We start from the raw sequence: 22,005 nt of genomic DNA, 5'->3' as shown, positions 1-22,005 counted from the left end.
CAGTGCTTGTGTCGCGCTTCCTGATAACAGAAAGCATGTAACTTAGCACAGATTTGTCAGTCATATGTATTTCCTATTTCTTTATTCCTTAAATATCGGATTCTCCTATTTCATTTGTGGGTTTGGCTGGGGAAAGCAGCAAAAAATTCATGATTTCCGTGTCAAAGTTACCAATTGTGTTTGAAATTACATCGTTTATTAAAATTAAACATACAAACTTTCCAGATACGCTACAGATCTCCGTTTAGGCAGCGGTGTGCGATTACTCATCACCAAGAGCGCATGCGCAATGTGAGCACGACCAACTTGATGTGCTAACACCGACTACGCCGCACCGCAACGAGGAGGTTACAGCTACACACATTATGGGGAAGAAACAGAAAAACAAGGGAGAGGACGGGTAAGTTATGGCTTCTGCGAACAAGTAACTTTCACACTGTTGACAGGACAGTGGCCGTGTTGTTTATCATTGTGACTGTTGCAGTCTAATAATACATACTGTTAGCCACCTGGCTAGCCTCTGATGTGCATGAGTTCATGTGCTGCTGGTACTAGGCCTATCCTGCTCCTCTCCCTCTCTGTTACGAAACTGCTCACATAAGTCGAGGAATATCATCATGAGAGCACTGATATTTATTCATACGGGTCTAGACACCAGGCTGATGGGGTGGTTTAAACTAAATACTCTGTATTTCTTTAGTTGGTAGCTCTACAATCAGACATGAGGAGGTCTTTCCAGTCGAGATCCACCAGCTGTGAGTCTCAGATTAGTTGCAGTTCACATCTGTTTTCATATCAGACAGTGTCCAAGCACAGGAGATATGAGCATTTTAAGGTCGTGGTCTCTGTATGTTTCAAGCTGTACCTGATCTCTCATCGCCTGGCAATGCAACCTCATCCTTTTCCATTGTGCTATCCGGCTGTTCTGCATTGTCTTCAGTAACACGCTTCTGTATGGGATGCCAGCGACCATTGTTCTTATAGAAACAGTGACAGTAAGAAATATCAAGCTCTGGGAATGTGAACAGCACCCAGGACTGGGAAGGTCATTCTCCTCTTTATGGATGGATACCTGCTGAATTGATCAGGGTGAGCTTTCCCACTGAGATCAAAGGATGTGAACAGGATGCAATTCACTGTAACACAACGTCGAGGACATATTCAACTTTTCTTATAAAGCCCTTTTATTATGATTAATTGTATTGAATTTGATCCAGATCCAAAAATGAAAATTCTGTCATCATTTACTCACCCTCATGCCATCCTAGATATATATGACTTTCTTCTGCTGAACACAAAGATTTTTAATAGAAAATGTCAGCTCTGTTGATCCACGCTATGCAGGTGAATGGTGACAAAACTTTGAAGCTCCTAAAAGCACATAAAGGTATCATAAAAGTTATCCACAGGACTCCAGTGGTTTAATCTGTGTCTTCTAAAGCGATTCAATCTTTTTTTTTTTTTTTTGAGTGAGAACAGACCCAAATGTAACTTTTTTTCACAATAAATCTTGACATCAGCAGACTCCTTGGTAATCATGATTTCAAGCTTGATCACACTTGCTATCGTGACATCTGGTGCTCTGCACATACATCAAGCACTTCGAAGCGTTATCGAGCATTAAATCGTGATAGTGTCTAGAGGCTGAAGTGGCAAGATGTACTGTGAAATTATTTTTATTTTTTTTGTCTTTCCCAAAACCAACTGGATCAGCTCAAATGACATGTGCTGCATCCGAAACCACATACTATCACAGTATCCACTGTATTTTATGAAGAACACATTATTTAAGTATGAATGCAAGTAATATGAGTAGATTTCGGGCATACTTCATCCAGGGATGTTGGGATCGTCTCATGACCCCAAATATATGACAGAATAACAACAACCACGAAAACCGTCTGCTTTGGTTTTGTTAAGCAAGTATCATTCAAGCACAAGAAACAATTATCTTGGTATATATAGCTCTTACAGTTGAGAAGAGGCGTCCGCCTCACAATTCACCGGCAACCCTTTAAATCCAGTGTTTTGAACGTGATGTCGCCTCACCCCGCGAGGGATTATGTGATCGCTAAGTTTCCAGTCTATCCGCACTTAAAAATCTTGCTGGAAATAGTAGGTCGTCCAGGTTTTTCTAGCTTACTGCTGCATGAATTCTGTGGATTTGGACATACTATATAGTAGAGAATAATGGATATTTGGATGCAGCGATGGATAAAACCACTGGAGGCTTATGGATTTTATGCAGCCTCTATGTGCTTTTTTTAACTTTAAAGTTTAGTTCCCCAATTATTTGCATTATATGGGCCTGGGATATTTAAAAAAACAAAAACAAACTTAATTTGTGTTCTGCAGAAGAAAGTTTTACACATCTGGGATGGTATGAGGGTGAGTAAATGATGGAATGATTTTTGGGTGAATTATCCCTTTAAGGTCCACTTATTTTCAGTATAATAGCTATTAATTCATTATAATTCATATGTATTGAATATTCTTCTCTGCTCAAAATATTTCATACATTGTAAGTAATTTTAACAGTAAAATACTGTAAAAATGCTACAGAAATAAAATGTTAATTGATTAACAAATATTAACTGTAAAATATACAGTAAAATCTTTTAAAATATTTTAAGTCAATACAGTAGTTTTTTTCAATAAAATTATGTAAAATGTAATTATTTAAATGTAAAAAGATTTTCCTGTATAATTAATGGTAAAAAGAACAAGAGAGTACATGTACTTTTTTACAGTAAATTATTGTTAAAATTACAGTAAAAAACAGTAATCGGGTGTTCCCACAATTCCCTGTGTGACCCATTACATTTCATTATATTTTATGGGAATAGTTATGTTTCATCATATTTTTAATATCAGTTACGTAACACTGGGGTGTTCTGTGTTATATCTGATGTAATTTAGTTCATGTTTACGTCATTATTTAAATCTCATGTGTTATGATGGTGTTTAGTGTGTGTGAGTGACACTGAGCACTGTCTCTATACGTTAACTGGTCATTGCTCCTGGAAGAGCCACTATTGATGAACTACATGTCATCATGTGCCCTTCTGTAGCTACTACGGTGATTTACAAATACCTTATAAAGTAAACAACAGATTTTTACATTTTCAGAAGGCGAGTTTATTAATTTTTTTACTGTAAATTTAGCAATGTTTTTTTTTTTTTTTTTTACAGTGTCTGTGTAAATTACAACCATTTTAAACTGTAAAATATACAGGTTGTTCTGTAAAGTGGTTTACATTTAACTGTATTTTTTACATAATCTGGCAACCACAGCTGCCAGATTTGTTTCAGGATTTTTTACAGTGTAGGTTAAATACAAGTAAAACTTGAGGCTAGGTATGTTTTTTTTAATTTTATGAATGAAAAATTCCTTTCAGTCAGGTTCATTAAAACTGAATGATTCATTAGTGAATCGGTAACACTTAACAATCATTTCTATTAGTTAAAGAACTAACAATGAACAATCATTTTAAGTGTTTTTTCTAAATATTGGTTAATGTTAATTTCAATATATAGTAATACATTTTTAATATCAACATTTATTAGTATACAAGTATAAATGTTAATATTAGTTAATGCACTTTTAACTAACACAAACTAACAATGAACATTTGTATTTTTATTAACTAACATTAACAAAGATGAATAAATGCTAATATATGATAAGTTAATGTTATTCATTGTTAACGAATAGAATCTTACTGTAATGCATTAGATATCATGAATTAACAGGGTGTTACCAGCGAATCTGTCTTAAATGTAATCATTTTAAATAAATTCCTTTTCTACTAATTACAAATGACTGGAAAAGTTATAGAAATTCCCTGTAATATTTAATTCTTTTTTTTCTTTGTTTTTTTCCCCAGTCTGTGCTTTTTTTTTTTTTTCTTCTTCTTCTTTTTTTTTTTTTTTTAAATTAAAGTTAAGGCTTTATTTATGTGTTTTTTTATTTGAGCTTCACGTTAAGGTCACTGAGGAAATGTAGGACAGGTAATGCTCCTGGTTTGACCTGTGGTTTTCTCGACTCTGTGAACTGTCAATTATAACTTCTCCAATGGCTAAATTTAGTTGTGTCTGACGCTGAGCAGATCAGATGGTGTTCTTACTGTTTGTCCTTTGGCCTATCAGGAGGCAGTTAAGTTGATAAGCACCCTAATGAGTTCAGATTCACAGGTCAGATTCTCTAGTATTAGTGGTTGCTATGCAGTTCCCTCCCTGTTCTAGTGGTGTCAATGATATTATGAACTAAAGACCAAGTCCAGTGTGAATCACATTACCATGCCCACAAGCTTAATAAAGAGCACAAGATCCTACAAAAATGTATTACTGTCTTTTGATAAGGCCTGGTTTTAGGTCAAAAATGTTTTCCCACTTCTAAAATCTTTTAGCATTTGGTAAACTTCCCTCCATCTCCTCATTCGTTCATCTTTTCATTTGCTAGTCTTTCATCACCTGTGTATGCTGAAGGCATCAGTTTGTAAGAGTGAGGGCCCTGTAATGACCCGCCCTGTGAATGGTGCTTTTCCCTTGCTGATGCAACAGACATGCAAGGAGAGCTGTAAACTCCACTATATAAGCAGAACAAGTTTTTCTTTCTTGCTATTTGCTGTCTTTCTCTTGACAGGTAAGGTGCTTGACATCAGATCTTCAACTTGCTTAGTCTCAGTTTGTTTCCTAAAGCAGTTTTCTGGGTTGTGTTTATGGTTTGTCTTGTCTTAATGGTATTTTTCTTACACTGCTGTATAATGTTAGTCAGTTTTTAATAGTGTGATGTAAAGAGGATAATGGACATCTTGTTGTTTGTATCCTAATCTCATTTGAAAGATGTGAGTTTTCCTGGTTCATAGCTTATTTCTTGGTTAATGATTTCTGGTGGTCTATGTTTACTCTGAGGTTACGCCTAAGTGCTTTATTGCTTAAACGTGTTTCAACCCAATTTTCAATGTCCTAAAGTCATTTGTTAATCGCAATATTTAATGTTAAAGTGATAATTATCATCATTTATACACCCCCATGCAATCCCAGATGTGACTTACTTTCTTCTGCAGAACACAAACAAAGATTTCTAGAAGAATATCTCAGCACTGAAGGACCCCATGCAAGTGAATGGGGTCCTAAACTTTGAAGTTACAAAAAGTACATAAAGGCAGCATAATAATGGTAATCCATAAGACTCCAGTGGTTAAATCCATGTATTCTGAAACGGTCTAATTGGTTTTGGGTGAGAACTGTCCAAAATGTATCTCCTTTTTCACTTTAAATCTTGACATCTGCAGTCTCCTTGGCGGTCATGATTTCAAGCTCGATTACACTTCCATAGCGCCATCTAGTGCTCTGCATGCGATAAGTGCTAGTAATTGTAAAAGAGCTTGAAATCATGATCATGCCTACAGACTGCAATGGGATGATTTGCTGTGAAAAAGGAGTTCAAGTTTGTTCTGATCTCACCCAAACGGTTTAGATCGCTTCAGAAGACATTGCTTAAACCACTGTAGTTGTATTGCTAACTTTTATGTGCTTTATGGAGCTTGAAAGTGTTGGAACCCATTCACTTACAATGTATGGACCCACAGAGCTGAGATATTCTTCTAAAAATCTTCTTTGTGTTCTGGAGAAGAATGAAAGTCATGCACATCTGGAATGGCAAGAGTAATTGATGTAATAAGAGTAAGTGCGTAAATGATGAGAATTTTAAGTTTTGGGTGAACTATTCCTTTTAAATGTATGCATTAAACTTGCGTTTACAGTTTCTCATTAGTCATATGCCAAATGTATGACCCAGTTGGTTGTAGTTCAGTGCTTGTAGCGTTACAATTATTCACTGAGCATTAAAAAACACAGAATTATTATGTGAAACATTAAACATATGTTTATCCTCTGCTTTGCATAGTGCCAAAGACGACGGCATTGACATTGACGCTCTTGCGGCAGAGATTGAGGGAGCGGGAGCAAGCAAGGAGCAGAGCAAAGCAAAAAGCAAGAAGAAGAGAGGAAAGAAGGACGACTTTGAGTAGGTCTACATGTGTCTTGACACAGATGTAGAGGACAAGCATTATGCTCAAACTTACTGTACTGCGGAAAGTGTTCTTACAACTGTGAAAGCGCATTACTGATTAACTGTTTGTCTTGCAGTGAGGAAGACATCCTGAAAGAACTGGAGGAGCTGTCAATAGAAGACAAAGGAGAAAAGTCTAAAGAAACAGCAAAGGTTTAGTTTAGGAACACGAAATAAAAAGCACTCCTTTACATGCCACCATAGCAACCACAATATCAACTTCGATACCACAGAAACATGCTTTAAACACTCAAGTTTGACCTATATTAGGTATATTAGTAGTGCAGGTGTTACATTTCAGTCACATGTCATTGACAGCCATGTTTCCATTTGCTTTCCCAACTTAGAAATCAGATTCAGTAGAGGACATTGAACCAGAGCCCCCTCTGACTAAAGCAGACAAGAAGAAGTCCAAGAAGGTTAAGAAGGTGAACTTTGATGATGATGAGGAGGTTGATGAAGATCAGGGTCAAAACAACATGGAAAACGACCACAGGACGAAAGATAAGCAGGCGGTGGAAGCTCCCGCTCCTGCTGGTCCTGCTTCAGACTCTGAGGATGAGGACTCGCAGTCACGGCAGAAGTCCAAAGCCAAGAAGAATGGCAGCCGAAAGGGTATGTCTGACTCAGAGGAGAACGATGAAGATGGTGGTGCGAAAAAGGGTGAAGGAGGAGTGGGTAACAACAACGAATCGGACGACGATTCTCAAACTGCACGCAAGAAAAAAAAAGGTAAAGCAAAAGCCAAGCAAGACAGCGATGAAGAGGAAGAAGAAGTGACCTTCAAGATGAAGACGGCGGCGCAGAAGAAAGCAGAGAAAAAAGAGAGGGATAAGAAGAAGAAAGAGGAGGATAGGGCCAAGGTGAGGGCCAAGAAAGAGAAAGAGGAAGAGGCCGCAAAGAAGGAGGGAGGGAAACCAGCTGCCACATCTTCAATAGAGAGCAAAGTTGTTGAGGCATCAGAATCGGTGGAACTGGATGGAGCTGATGTCCAGGGAGAAGGTGCGATTTTCCAACTGAATTCTAATTTTGTCAGTTAGATTAAAAATGTTTAAAGCAAGAACTAAAAGTACAAATTGAGTTAATTATCAAGGCACGATTTCCACACTGTCACAAAATGAACACAAGAAGAATAATCAATCATTTTTATTTATGTGCAATAAATATCATAAAAAAAATATGTAAATGTAAATACCTACATATGTTTACTAAACCATTTTAATGCACGGGAAATTCCACCCAGGGACTTCTATTAATGTTGTTGAGCGATGATGCAATTAAATAATTGAATCAATTCATTGAAATGGATAGCTTGAAATGGATCAAATTTACCAAGTCTAATGCCTGTTTTGTTACTGAGGTTTAAGTCTGAGACATTTGTATTAGAGGCCAAGCACTGAAGGTGCAGAGCCTCTATTTTATATTGTACATGTTGAATGACTTGTCCCATTTATAAAAATAGCCAATAGGCTTTAATTTTTAGCCACGCACAAACACACACATACCCCTTTCCACGTTGCTGTTCATGTCAGAGTCGCTAACCAGGGAAACTTGAGAAGTGATCTCAATACTGGCCAGCTTTTCTAAAGTTGAGATGCGAATGATCAAACTATAATTGTTAATACAAAGCCAGCCCGCAAACGCGCACAGCATAGTCTTTGTTTACAATGAGGCTGTAGCCGTTGTGCCAATATAGATGAATGAGATACAAGTAAAAAACAATATATCCATTTTTTCTATATCCAAATTGTTTTGATTAAAGATTAAGAAGGCAAACCATTTAAAAAAAAATCTAATAAATCGTTTATAATAAAAAGAGCAACATCCAATCAGAAATTAAGAATTGTCAATTTTGAATTCACGGTGACTTTAATGACACACTCAAATGTAACAACCAAAGTCCTCTAGCACCACCAACAATTCAAAGTTGCACTTATGCTCATCACTTTTCAACTTCCAAGTCCTAGAAACAAAATAATTTTTTTCTCTGATTCCTTGGCTCATGCTGAGTTGATACTATGGTTACTGCAAGACCGTATTTCCTATTCGGTCAAAATTTGACCTGTATCATCTATAGACACAACAAAAAGTTATAGAATTCATGATGATTGACCGAACCGATATTGTACAAGGCCTCAACAAAATCGATGGCGAGCATGCCAAAATAGATGCGAGGCTGTATTTTCGCAGTACTTTGCCATGTTGAAACAAAACTTGGTATATGTCACAGCCGTTATGGCCTGAGGATACCTGAGCAGTTTTGGCACAGAGCCACCTACTGGTCAAAAAATATGACAAATAAAAACAATTCTGCTTATAACTTCTGAATCGTTTGGTCTAAAATCATGAGACTGGTCTCTTTAGATTTCTTGAGGCATAACGAGGCGAATAATACCCAATTTTCCTATGTAGGCCATATTGGGTGTCAGCAATTTTGGATTTTGTCATAAAATGGTGTGTTTTACAAAAGCACTGGCTAATTGCTAATATAATATCATGAATATTCAATATTTGACCTAGTCCTAGTGTTAGGTCAAAAAATGATAGTTATTTTGCCATGTGTCTCCTTTAGATGCCCTTGTTTTAATAAGTATAATCCAGTTTGGTTATCCATGTTTACATTTACATTTATGCTTTTGGCAGACGCTTTTATCCAAAGCGACTTACAGTGCAATTATTACAGGGACAATCCCCCCGGAGCAACCTGGAGTTAAGTGCCTTGCTCAAGGACACAATGGTGGTGGCCGTGGGGTTAGAACCAGCGACCATCTGATTAACAGCCCTGTGCTTTAGCCACTACGCCACCACCACTCAGCGACCATCTGATGTTTATTTTCTAATCACTGTTTATTGTCTTATTTTTTTTTCCCTCTCTCCTCTGCTTTTTTTACAGAAGAGGCTGATGGGGACAAAAAGAAAAAAGACAAGAAGAAGAAAGGAGTGAAAGAGAAGGAGGAGAAGAAAAAGGGGCCAAGCAAAGCCGCAGTGAAAGCCATGCAGGAAGCACTGGCCAAAATGAAAGAGGAGGAGGAACGAGCCAAAAGAGAAGAGGAAGAGAGACAGAAGCGACTGGAGGAGCTTGAAGCTCAGAGACTGGAGCAGGTTAGTGAAAGAGATTCATGCTCATGATGTCAAATGCTATGATTATGATCCCCTCATCTTTGAAACCTTTATCTACAGGAGCGTCTAGATGCTGAAAGGAGGGATAGGAAGAAACAGAAGGATAAGGAACGAAAAGAGAGACTGAAGAAGGAGGGAAAGCTCCTCACCAAGACCCAGAAAGAGGCTCGAGCCAGAGCAGAAGCCACACTACGAGCGCTGCAGGCTCAGGGTGAGAATTTGATTTTACTAATCCAAGAATGTAATGATGTTTTGTTTTTTGTTTTTTTGTTTTTTTTGACCTGATGATTTCATTGGTTTCCTCTCAGGTGTTGAAGTACCATCAAAAGATGCAATGCCAAAGAAGAAGCCCGTTTACTCTGATAAGAGAAAAAAGAAGCCAACAGCACAAACTCCTGAAGGTTAGAATCTATTGTCATCCCTTTTGTTTGCAACTTTATTTTTCCCATCAGAACGTCTGTTATTTCCTGCATTATGTATTTGACTACAAGAAGTTTAATCCATGGTAGTGAAACATGGTTTAAAACTTCTCAACATTTTATTTTCTTCTGTCAGAAACGTCAGAGGTGGCATCACCCACATTAGAGACACCTCAGCCAGTTACAGCAAAGATGGAAGTGGACCAGCCTAAAGTAGAGCCAGGTAATGACCTAACACTGGTGGTGCTGATGGATTGTTCCTGATGGAAGTTTTTAGTTAAAGCTTGTGGGGAAAGTGAAAACATTTTTGTGGCCTTAGAGTGACTTTTAAGGATGAATAGATATGGTAAATGGCATATCCTTTTTTCAGTCACCAAATGTTGTTTTCCATGCTTTTAATTTGTTTTATATTGTTGTGAAGTTTAAATGAATATACACTGCCTGGCCAGAAAAAGGAAAAAAAATCCTGTTTAGATTTAAATAAATTTTATGATCTTCAGTTGGTCAGGTCTAGTCTCAGCAAGTCAGCTGAGTATCTGAATGTACTGAATGACCAGGGTATCCTGTCAATTGATTTTTTTCTTCCCTGACGGCAAGGGCATATTCCAGGACGAAAATGCCAAGATTCATCAGGCTCAAATTGTGAAAGAGTGGTTCAGAGCATGAGGAATCATTTTCACACATGAATTGGTCATCACAGAGTCCTGACCTTAACCCCATTGAAAGTCTTCGGGATGTGCTGGGGAAGTCATCCATTGATGGGATAACCTGGTCATTCGGTACATTCAGATACTCAGCTGACTTCATTTTATTGCCACATAATGTTGCTGAGCCTAGACCTGACCAACTCAAGCAACCCCAGATCATAACATTTATTTATTCATAAATGGTGACTTTTTTTTGGCCAAGCAGTGTATACTTAAGTATTTGTGGTTGTAAGGAAGGATGATGGCATGAAAAATTATCTTTAAAACTTTGGATTGATAAATTTTAATTTAAACAGTCAAGGAGCCAAAGGCAGAGACTGCTTTGGATGACTGGGAGGCAATGGCAAGTGACGAAGAGAAAGGTGGGTGGTTTTTAAGTCATAATGATCTTACAAATATAGCATGCAAAAATACTTAAAAGAAAAGGTACATAGTTTGTCGCAGTGGATGATTAATCAGATTTTCATTTCCACTCACAGAGATGAAGAAGGTTCACATCGAGGTCAAGGAAACAACTACACAAAAATCCGCTCAAGACCAAGAGAATGGCAGTGAGGAGGATGAAGAGGAAGAGGAGGATGAAGAGGAAGATGAGGATGAAGAGGAAGATGAGGAGAGTGAGGAGGAGGAGAAAGACAGCAGCAACCACAAGACGGCACCAAGCAAAGCAAGAAAAGAACCGAGCTCCGAGTCGAGTAGCGGGAGCGATTCAGATGATGATCGAAGCAAAGAGGAGAAACTTTATGACAAGGCCAAGAAACGCATAGAGGTACAAACACCCCAAAAGCACTTTGGCTTAATTCTTGCTCACCTGCGATTTAATCAAATTGTACAGATCCTTGTTAGCAGGGTGAAATCACTGACTCTTGTTTATCGTTTTGTGTTCAGAAACGAAAGCAGGAAAACCTAAAGAACATTAACCTGGACAAGCTCCGATCTCCTGTAGTTTGTGTACTGGGCCATGTGGACACTGGAAAAACCAAAATCCTGGACAAGGTTTGTTTGAAAGTGCCTTACATGGGCTTGGCTTTAGGGCGCCTAAACACTAGAGTTTAAGCTGCATCAGTGAACACTAAAACTGTATTGCTTTCAATTAGGGAAGGTGCGTTACAAGGACGTAGAGGAGAAACGCACAGGTTTGCGAAAGTTACTCCCTGTCATGCAACCAGAACTTAAAATCTTGTTGCAACACACTCTAAAGGCCTCGATATGCATGCCGGTGTGTTCACGTTGAATACAGACTGAACAAAGTACTAGGTGGTGCTCCAGGTCACATCTACGAATGATGTGGACCATTGTCAGCAAGAAGGTTTCCTAAAAGTTCACTCAGGCGAGCTGTTATAAACCACTGAAACGAATGCACACCATCTTTTTGGCCAGATTTTGTTCTAAATGATGTCACACCCATTTGTTTTGTGAAGTCTTATTAAGTGTATCTGAGCCTTAATGTAGACATCTGTTGACAAATAAGCATTTCACAGAGGCGGGGCAGTTGTGCTTCCAGAAAACTAATTTGTTGTGATTTCAAGCTGACACAGCTCTTTTTACACCCTCAAAATGGATCTGTTCTGTCCAAAAATATTAATCTTTTCTATCCATCAAATCTCTGTTAATGCTTGCTCTAGTGTGTTGTTGCCCTTAGGCCAGAAACAGAAACGAATACACTAATGCGAGTGCTTGAAAACTTGTCTGGTTCAACTTCAACATGCTTCGGTCCTAAACGTATTCCACACATGTACTGTATGTAAACGCAGACGCAGTAGCTCATTTTTGTGTGTAGTTGTGTTCCAAAATGTGTCGGACCACAATTCAGAACACTGCGCAAGTACGTGTTTCAGTCTCAACATTGCCACAAGAGGCACTATTGCGAGATTAGTGTGAACTGTCCACTTCTACGGCAAGTTTTCTCTTAAGCCAACTAATATCATGGCGGAGCAACAGTTTGAAAAAATGTTTGGCTAGCAAGTAAATTAAAGTCGGTATATTTATAGCAAATTTCCAGAATAATAACACATTCTATCACCTCCTTGAGTAATGAGGTTTGTTCTCGCCATGGTGAATCCAAGAAATGCACATTATGTCTGTTCAACCGGACTGTTTGTTGGCAATGTGGTGGCCATGCACTCGCATCTGCGTGCATGCCTTTTAATGTACGTTCCTGTGTTTCTGTTGTAATAGGAAACCTCAGTACTCATACCTTCAAATGTTTATACCATTAAACTAAATGTTATTATTCAGGTAAGTTGCTATAAATATACTAACTTCAAACTGTTGCTCCGCCATGACTGTAGTTGACTTGAAAGAGAAAACTCACTGCAGAAGCGGACAGTTCACACATTTGCGTTGAGTACATTTCGGCCTTGAGACTTTAAGACTTTAGTCAACTGTCAATGTACAGATGGAATATTTGCTGAGGTGACACACCTGGCCAATTGTACAAAGGTGCCTGGAATTGTTCCTGGCAGAGGCCTCTAACCCCACCCCATCCCTAATACTAACCATATAGAGCGGAGTAGCCTGCCAGGAATAACACTGGACACCTTTCTCCCATCGCAACAGTCGGGTGTTATTTGTGTGTTTAATGTTGTTTTACACTCCTCTGTCCATCAGCTGAGACACACACATGTTCAGGATGGTGAAGCTGGTGGTATCACACAGCAGATCGGTGCCACGAACGTTCCACTGGAAACCATTATTGAACAGACCAAGATGGTGAAAAACGTAAGTGCAACCTTATACTGTCACACCCACATACTCGCATTCTGTTTTTACCTGTGATATTGTTTTGAAGTGGTTAAGAAGTGTGTGGGTATATTTATGTCAGTTTGACAGGGAGAGCGTAAAGGTTCCTGGAATGCTCATCATTGACACGCCTGGTCACGAGTCCTTCAGGTATAAACAAATGTTATTTGAACAAAACTACATTTTCAGTGTACCCAACCATACTTGACATCTAAACTGTGTGCTTAACGGTGCTCTTCTCTTCCCTTCAGTAATCTGAGGAACAGGGGCAGTTCTCTGTGTGACATTGCCATCCTGGTGGTGGATATCATGCACGGTCTAGAGCCGCAGACGCTGGAGTCCATCAACCTGCTAAAGGAGAAAAAATGCCCCTTCATAGTAGCACTTAACAAGGTACCAGATACTGACTATTGAATTACTGGGCAGTGAATACTAACGATTCCAACAAATATTGATTAGTTATTACTTCATAACTTTCTTTCTCAGATTGACCGTCTGTATGACTGGAAGAGGAGTCCAGACACAGATGTGGTGGCAACACTAAAGAAACAAAAGAAGAACACTAAGGATGAGTTTGATGAGAGGGTTAAATCCATCATTGTAGAGTTTGCTCAGCAGGTCCATTTGCTTCACCTTCTTTAGTGGTCATTATTGTACTGTTAGCCCATGTTAGTAGTCGGCAGCATATTCAAGTATAACTTACCTGTCGCCTTGTGTGCCTTTGAATCCTCAGGGTCTTAATGCTGCCCTGTTCTATGAGAATAAAGACCCTCGTACGTTTGTATCCCTTGTTCCCACCTCGGCCCACTCGGGCGATGGGATGGGGAACCTGATCGCCCTCCTGGTTGAACTCACTCAGAACATGCTGGTCCGCAGACTGGCCCAATGCGACGAGCTCCGGGCCCAGGTCATGGAGGTAAGTGTTCCAGAACAGTAAAGTGCATATCCTCTTATATTCAGACATGATAATATATCCTCTGCTGTCCACATCTTATATCTCAGGTAAAAGCTCTGCCTGGCATGGGTACTACAATAGACGTGATCCTGATCAACGGCCGCCTGCAAGAGGGCGATACCATTATTGTCCCTGGTGTGGACGGACCAATCGTCACTCAGATCAGAGGGTTGCTCCTCCCACCACCGCTCAAAGAGCTCAGAGTAAAGGTATCGTGTACTTTTATTTGTTCATCTCTGAGGAAAAAGGGTAAAAATATTATAAACTCATGTTATTGCAGTTTCTATATGGTGTGACATCTAATTTGACTAAATTTAAAATATTTTTATACAAATATTTGTATAAATATTTTGTTTTGCATGGCAGACACTATAATACATTCTGTATATTGTAAAGTCCTGTAATGGCCAAATGTTTTGGCTCTGTGTACAGAATCAGTATGAGAAGCATAAGGAGGTGTCCACGGCTCAGGGGGTGAAGATCCTGGGGAAAGATCTGGAGAAAACGCTGGCAGGTCTGCCCCTCCTTGTCGCCCATAAAGAGGATGAAATACCAGTACTGAAGGTAGCCACAGCCCTTTGCTAACCGATCATATTACATCATATATTTTTAGGGGATTTTGATGTTCTCTCCCTACCTCTCATGTTTTTACAGATTCTTGTGCACTGTTTAATGTGATTATTGCCTATAGTAGCAAATCGAATTGATGCACTGTGACTCACTCCTTGTAGTAAATTTGTTTACATCCATTCCTACATCCTTGCACATGTTTGTTTGACTGTATGTAGGATGAGTTGATCCGTGAACTGAAACAGACGCTGAATGCCATAAAACTAGAGGAGAAGGGTGTGTATGTCCAGGCCTCTACCCTTGGCTCTCTAGAGGCCCTCCTGGAGTTCTTGCGTACATCCAAAGTGCCTGTAAGCCTTCAAAAACCTCACACAATCCTTCATAAAACTCATATTAAACCCTATTAATGTAATAATTCAAAATGACCTGTAAAACTAGTACTTAATTAAATCCTATTCTTTATTTCTAGCATCTGTGAAATCTAGTTTATTAGGTTTCTTAGTCTCTCTCTCTCTCTCTCTCTCTCTCTCTCTCTCTCTCTCTCTCTCTCTCTCAGTATGCTGGCATCAACATTGGTCCTGTTCACAGGAAAGATGTGATGAAAGCATCCACTATGTTGGAACATGACCAACAGTATGTATTCAATATATGATATTCAATATCTGTCCTTAAAAGACTGTCACAATGCTAATATTTTCTCTTTTACTGTCTCGCTCCTCCTGTAGGTATGCAGTGATCCTGGCATTTGATGTTAAAATAGAGAGAGATTCTCAGGAGATGGCTGACAGTCTTGGTGTGCGTATTTTCAGCGCTGAGATCATCTATCATTTGTTTGATGCCTTCACTAAGTATCGGGAAGACTACAAGAAACAAAAGCAAGATGAATTCAAGTGAGTTAAATTTTGCTTTGATTCTACCTTATTTATTTTTACACAAACACACACACACACACACACACATATATATATATATACACATACATACATACATACATACACACACACACTGTATATTAGAGCTGTCAAAATTAGCACATTTATGCATGCTAAATAATTATATATATATATATATATTTGAGCTGTCAAAGTTAGCGGATGCTATTTAAAGTTTAATGCATTGATTAGGCAAAATTAAGTAATTATGGCCCAGGTATACTTCGTTTTTCTGCATTAGAGATCGGATCGCACCCGACCGCATTGCCTTCCAAAGTATATTTTTCTGACCACGAGCTAATACGAATATGTTCATCGCATGCAAATTACTATGGTTTATGATACTCTTTTAGTACAGTCAATGGCCAGCGCATGCACTGATGATGCGCACAGACGAGGACTGCGTCCATGGGTCAAGAAAATCTGTGGCTGTGCTGATGACTAAAATTGCATTACGCATACTGTGCGTGGAGCGATCAGCAACGTGGACTACTGAAGTATACTTTGGCCTTTAGACTGCACACAACCCAAAAACACACAAAGCAGTGATTCAGTGTCTGTGATAAAGTGAAGCGGAAAAGAGCTCTTGAACAAAACAAGTCTAGATGAAACTTGTGACAGAAATCAAGTGTCTTTCAGCCTAAGTAAGGTGCGTTTTAATTACCACAGAAGCACACCAAGTCTTAACTATCACCAAAACAAAGTTAGACGTTTTTGTCTACAAGCACTTTTCATTTGTATTTAAAAGCGATGCTGGATCTGACACCCTGAGACAAATCATGAACGCAGCTTCATGATTGCTGTAACAAAGCATATAGTCACAGTCTGCCGGCAGATTCATATATTGTGGAGGATGAGATTTTAAGAGATTTAATGACCATTGTAATGAATATGCGTGGTGGTGGCGTAGTGGCTAAAGCACAGGGCTGTTAATCAGAAGGTCACAGGTTCTAACCTCACGGCCACCACCATTGTGTCCTTGAGCAAGGCACTTAACTCCAGGTTGTTCTGGGGGGATTGTCCCTGTAATAATTGCACTGTAAGTCGCTTTGGATAAAAGCGTCTGCCAAATGCATAAATGTAAATGTAAATATGCAACACATGTGGGGACTAGTTCTTTCAATTATTCAAACTCCCACTTAGACTTTGAGACTTTAAATAAAAATCAGCAATTGCCATTGAAAGCATCCATACACAGATTTTTAGTGAGAAAGGGATTTACATTAAGTAAAAATAGTTTTTGACTGTAGTTAGTGATTATTTCAATGCTTGGTAATGTGACTAAGTTGTGAACCGGAAGTCTGAAGCATCTGCATTGAGAGTATGCGCTAAGCATAATGGGTCATTTTGTAAATTGTGGATACACACAGTTGAAGTCAGATGTTTACATTAAAACTTGTTTTTAACCTCTCCACAGATATAAAATGAGCAAACTATAGATTTGCAAGTCATTTAGGACATCTACTTTGTGCATGACACAAGTAGTTTTTCCATCGATTGTTTACAGACAGATTGTTTCACTTTAAATTGACTATCACAATTCCAGTTGGTCAGAAGTTAACTGTGCTTTTAAGCAGCTTGGAACATTCCAGAAAATTACGTCAAGCCTTTTTGCAATTAGCCAATTAGTCAATTGGAGGTGTAGCTGTGGATGTATTTTAAGACCTACCTTCTAACTCGGTGCCCCTGCTTGATATCATCGGAAAATCTAAAGAAATCAGCCAAGAATCAGCAAAATTGTGGACCTCCTTCGGAGGAATTTCCAAACACCTGAAGGTACCACGTCCATTTGTACAAACAATAGTGCGCAAGTATAAACACCATAGGACCATGTAGCCATCATTCTGCTCAGGAAGGAGACCCATTCTGTCTCCTAGAGGTGAATGTAGTTTGGTGCGAAAAGTGCAAATCAATCCCAGAACAACAGCAAAAGACCCTTTGAAGATGCTGGAGGAAACGGGTAGACAAGTATCTATATCCACAGTAACACGAGTCCTATAATATATACATAACCTAAAAGCAAGGAAGAAGCCACTGCTCAAAAACCCTCATAAAAAAGCCAGACTATAGTTTGCAAGTGCACATGGGTACAAATATCTTACTTTTTGGAGAAATGCCCTCTGGTCTGATGAAACAAAAAATTACCATTATCAAGTTTGGCCATAATGACCATCATTATGTTTGGAGAAAAAAAGGTGAGAACATCATCCCAACCGTGAAGCATAGGGGTGGGGTTGCTTTGCTGCAGAAGGGACTGGTGCACATCACAAAATAGATTGCATCATGAGGAAGGAATAGTGTGTGTATATATTGATGCAGCATCACTATATCAGCTAGGAAGTTAAAGCTCTGTTGCAAATGGGTCTTCCAACTGGACAATGACTCCAAGCATACCTGTGGCAAAATGGCTCAAAGACCACAAAGTCGAGAAAAAGAGTGTGCGAGCAAGGAAACCTACAAACCTGACTCTGTTACACCAGTTCTGTCTGGAGGAATGTGCCAAAGTTCCAGCAACTTATTGTAAGAACCTTGTGGAAGGCTACCCAAAACGTTTGACCCAAGATAAACAATTAAAAGGCAATGCCACCAAATACTAAAAGAAATAAAAGCTGAAATAAACAATTCTCTCTACTATTATTCTGACATTTCACAGTCTTAAAATAACGTAGTGACCCTAACTGACCCAAGAATGGGAATGTTTTCTACAATTAAATGTCAAGAATTGTGAAAAACTGAGTTTGAATGTATTTGGCTAAGGTGTATGTTAACTTCTGACTTCAACTGTGTGTGTGTTTAAAATGGATGCCACTTGGGTTTGGTGTTCTCTTATCTAATAGATAAGAGAATATCAAACCCAAGTGGCACTTATTTTAAAGAAAGGTACCACAAGCAATTGTTTCAAGCAAAACTTTACACAGTAAGGAATTTGTTAGGTGTTAATTTATGAAACAATATAATGATCTAAATTAAGAGTTAAAGGTTAAGGTTGGTAAAAAAAACATTTTTTGGTTGATCTTGATTGACTGACTACATTTGTTTTTTGTGTGTTATGCTGAAGAAGAGATGATTTATCCTGAATATGTGCAGTCTAATGTCATTATTTTGTTTTGCCTTTAGGCACATAGCCGTGTTCCCCTGTAAGCTGCGAATATTGCCCCAGTTCATCTTTAACTCCAGAGATCCCATAGTCGTGGGCATCAATGTGGAGGCTGGAGTGTTGAAAACGGGCACTCCACTGTGTGTGCCCAGCAAAGGGGTAAGAAAGTGTGGGGGTGTGTGTGTGTATATGCATGTTAGTGTCCTTTAGTGTATACCTTGTATGCTCAACAATGTAAAAAGCATTGAAATTCCTTCCTCTACCAAGCCTTTTTCTATATGTCAATTGTAACATTTTAGCTGTTTGCTTTGATAAATTGAAATCGTAATATACTATACTGTATATTTCTGTTGTTTGCATGAATGTCATTTGTTTTAACACACTCTTTTATTCTCTCAGTTTGTAGATATTGGTATTGTGACCAGTATAGAAGTAAATCATAAGTCTGTAGATACCGCTAAGAAAGGACAGGAGATCTGTGTGAAAATAGAGCCAATTCCTGGAGAATCACCCAAGATGTACGGCCGACACTTTGAAGCTGTAGACGTCATTGTTAGCAAGGTATGGAGTCGCTTCAACCCGAAATACAAAATAAACAAATGGTATGATTTTGGTTCCGTTAACTATTCTTGAAAGTGCACTCATCTGCTAAATTGGCCGCAACGACCTGCTGAGGGCAGTAATTCCAATAATAAATGCATTTCTTATTTCCAAATATTTCTTTCTCAAAAGTACTAAAAGAATCGTTAATGAAACCAGAATTGTTAAATACCTTATGATTCTTATCTCCACTCAATGCCAAGAATTAGAAGTGTTTTCCTTTTCACTTGTTATACATGAGTGTGGAGTCTGCTCATCTGGCCTGTTAAACCGATTGATATAAATAACTTTTTTTTGCTTTGCTTTTGCAGATTACCCGTCAGTCAATCGACGCACTGAAGAACTGGTTCAGAGACGAGATGCAGAAAACAGACTGGCAATTAATCATGGAACTGAAGAAAACCTTTGAAATCATCTGAACACATCAGTGACTGTGACTGATCTTAGATGTCAAATGACCCCCTGCACACACATCATATACACTATATGTTGTACACTCCTAAGATCATCTGCGATCACAGAGTCATCAGTGTTCATACTTTTAAAGACATTTTTACACACACAACCTTGCACAGTCATGCACGTGTGTGTGTGTGTGTGTGTGTGTGTGTGTGTGTGCGGGGTGAATATTCAACACACTCCCCTTTTCCTCCAACTCTTTTTGGCTGGTGGGGAGTGTTTAAAAAATTAAAAAAATAGAAAAGTGGAAAAAAGGAAGGGGAAAAAAAGGTTTTTCTGTGAGAAACTGAATATATTCCCACTGTTTTAAACAGTGACAAATGCTAGAAAATGTAAGACAACCTTTGCAACTATTCCAAACGTGCCTGTTCTCTCTTATTAATCGATTTTTCTTTCATGAATTGCCCCTCTTAAAGTTCACTGTAAGGCTGGATTAAACTTGAGCTGCTGATTTGGACCTGCAGTTTGGTCTTGGATTTAGGCTGAGGTTTAAAACTAAGGGTATAAAACTTTCACGATAACTGCAGGAGGCTGAGTTTTTAGGATTTTAGATAAACAATTATTACCATGTCAGTATTTTTCATTCCTCCTGGCTTTTTTGTTTTTTGACTGCAGAGTTCTTAAATGGGCTTTTTTAAAAGTAGACCCCACACTGCTCCTAGCCACAGACTGTCCCTCTCTCTCTCTTCATCTTCCACTCTGGGATTTCCTTTGTAGCCCCTGATACCTTTACCCAGAGTGTCGACTTGGAATAAAGGCATCTTTTACTTATTTTGAATCAGAAATGTAAGATTGATAAAATCATCAACAATAAAAAAAGATGGCCTATTTATGATGTCCCAAAGTAATTTGTTTGGTAACGATGTGAATATGGCTTGGGTGAATCTCATCAAAATTGTTGAGAAATGTCCAGGTCATATGTATTTTACCCCAAAATCAAAAGGGAGAAGTATATACTTTGTATGAAATTGAAGGAATTGCATTCAATTCAACGTTTTTCACTTCACCCAAAAATTAAAATTCACATTATTTACTCACCCTCATTCCATCCCAGATGAGTGACTTTCTACTGCTGAACACAAATTAAGATTTTTAGAAAATGTCTGTAGGTCCATGCAGTGCAGGTGAATAGGGTCCAAAATGTTGCATATAAAGGCATAATAAAAGTAACCCATAAGACTCCATTGGTCTAAAAAATGTCTTCTGCAGCATTCCAATCGGTTTTGGGGGAGAACAGACCAAAATATAACTCCTTTTTCACAATGAGTCTTTACATCAGTAGTCTCCTTGGCGATTTTGATTTCAAGCTTGATTACAATTCCTTGCACCATCCAACGCTCTGTGCATGCGTCAAGCACTAGGAAGTGTTTTTTTAGCACAGTAATGAGAATTTGCGGGATAAATGTGCTTAAATGTGAAAATGTCGCAATGCCAAAAGTCTTAATGTTTTAAAAATAGGCTTAATTTTGCTTTTTGTAAAATATAATAATTTCCTTAATATCAAAATAGGAAAACAGATATACTTTGCATGAAATTGAAGGAAGTGCATTAAATTCCATAATATTTAGCAATAAATCAATCATTTTTAGGACATTTAAGATTTATTGCATTGTGATGTGATTTTCACCCCATTCTCATTATACAGCAAACAATATTTCAATGTAAAGCAGAATTGTGAGTACATTTTAGTAGTAGTATGCCAATCTTTGTTAAAGTGTTTGAACAGACTGTTTTACAAAACTGTATTGCCGTAATGAGTGCTTTTTCACATTACAGTAATATTTTTATTTTTGCAGCACAGTAATGAGATTTTAGTGGACAAATGTGCTTAATTGTCAAAATAATGTAAATGCAAAAAAAAAAAAAAAAAAATTACATTTTCCTTTTTGCTAAATATAATTTCTTATTTCACCACAAAAATCAAGAGAGAGAAAAAATACTTCGCATGAAATTGAAGCATTCAACTCCATATGTATCAAGAAATCAAGCGTTTTTAGGACATTTCAGTTTTTTTGCATTGTGACATTTTACCCCAATGCTCATTCTCACTACTATAATGTGAAAAATATATGTATTCAATTAAGCAGTAATTATATTTTTGAAAATTTGCTTAATTGTCAATGTCAATCCGGAAAAAAAATCTCAATGGTTTTAAAAATAGGTTTCATTTTCCTTAATAGAAAATTTGATTTCTTAGTTTGTCAGAAAATCTCATCAAATCATGGGATACACCTGTGCACATTAAATATTTTATACTATAAATGAATCCTTGTCCTGGTAAAATGGCTATTGTAAAGTAAAGGTTAATTTTATGTTGTCTTCATAGAT

At 38.1% G+C, this 22,005-nt stretch overlaps 1 protein-coding gene across 1 annotated transcript; it reads left to right on the top strand.

Moving 5' to 3' along the window:
• Positions 1-284: 284 nt before the first annotated feature.
• Positions 285-21,988, top strand: LOC127644282 (eukaryotic translation initiation factor 5B-like). Its single transcript, XM_052127399.1, has 24 exons — positions 285-400; positions 5,912-6,031; positions 6,154-6,229; positions 6,424-7,078; positions 8,970-9,178; positions 9,257-9,407; positions 9,505-9,597; positions 9,752-9,838; positions 10,619-10,684; positions 10,802-11,091; positions 11,211-11,318; positions 12,933-13,043; positions 13,147-13,214; positions 13,316-13,457; positions 13,551-13,682; positions 13,798-13,980; positions 14,067-14,228; positions 14,452-14,583; positions 14,808-14,939; positions 15,146-15,222; positions 15,315-15,479; positions 18,639-18,777; positions 19,018-19,179; positions 19,530-21,988. The coding sequence occupies exons 1-24, from the start codon at positions 366-368 to the stop codon at positions 19,635-19,637; spliced, it is 3,603 nt and encodes a 1,200-aa protein (XP_051983359.1). The 5' UTR covers positions 285-365; the 3' UTR covers positions 19,638-21,988.
• Positions 21,989-22,005: the final 17 nt, after the last annotated feature.

Source organism: Xyrauchen texanus, chromosome 5, assembly GCF_025860055.1.
Source record: "Xyrauchen texanus isolate HMW12.3.18 chromosome 5, RBS_HiC_50CHRs, whole genome shotgun sequence".
NCBI classification, from domain to species: domain Eukaryota; kingdom Metazoa; phylum Chordata; class Actinopteri; order Cypriniformes; family Catostomidae; genus Xyrauchen; species Xyrauchen texanus.
This window is presented reverse-complemented; position numbering and strand designations above follow the sequence as displayed.

Bases quoted from the DNA above. Each gene is read 5' to 3' on its own strand.
- LOC127644282 (XM_052127399.1), top strand. From the start codon at position 366: ATGGGGAAGAAACAGAAAAACAAGGGAGAGGACGG. The intron at 9,598-9,751 runs GTTAGAATCTAT...TTCTTCTGTCAG, and splicing joins AACAGCACAAACTCCTGAAG to AAACGTCAGAGGTGGCATCA. The intron at 11,092-11,210 runs GTACAAACACCC...TTTTGTGTTCAG, and splicing joins AGGCCAAGAAACGCATAGAG to AAACGAAAGCAGGAAAACCT.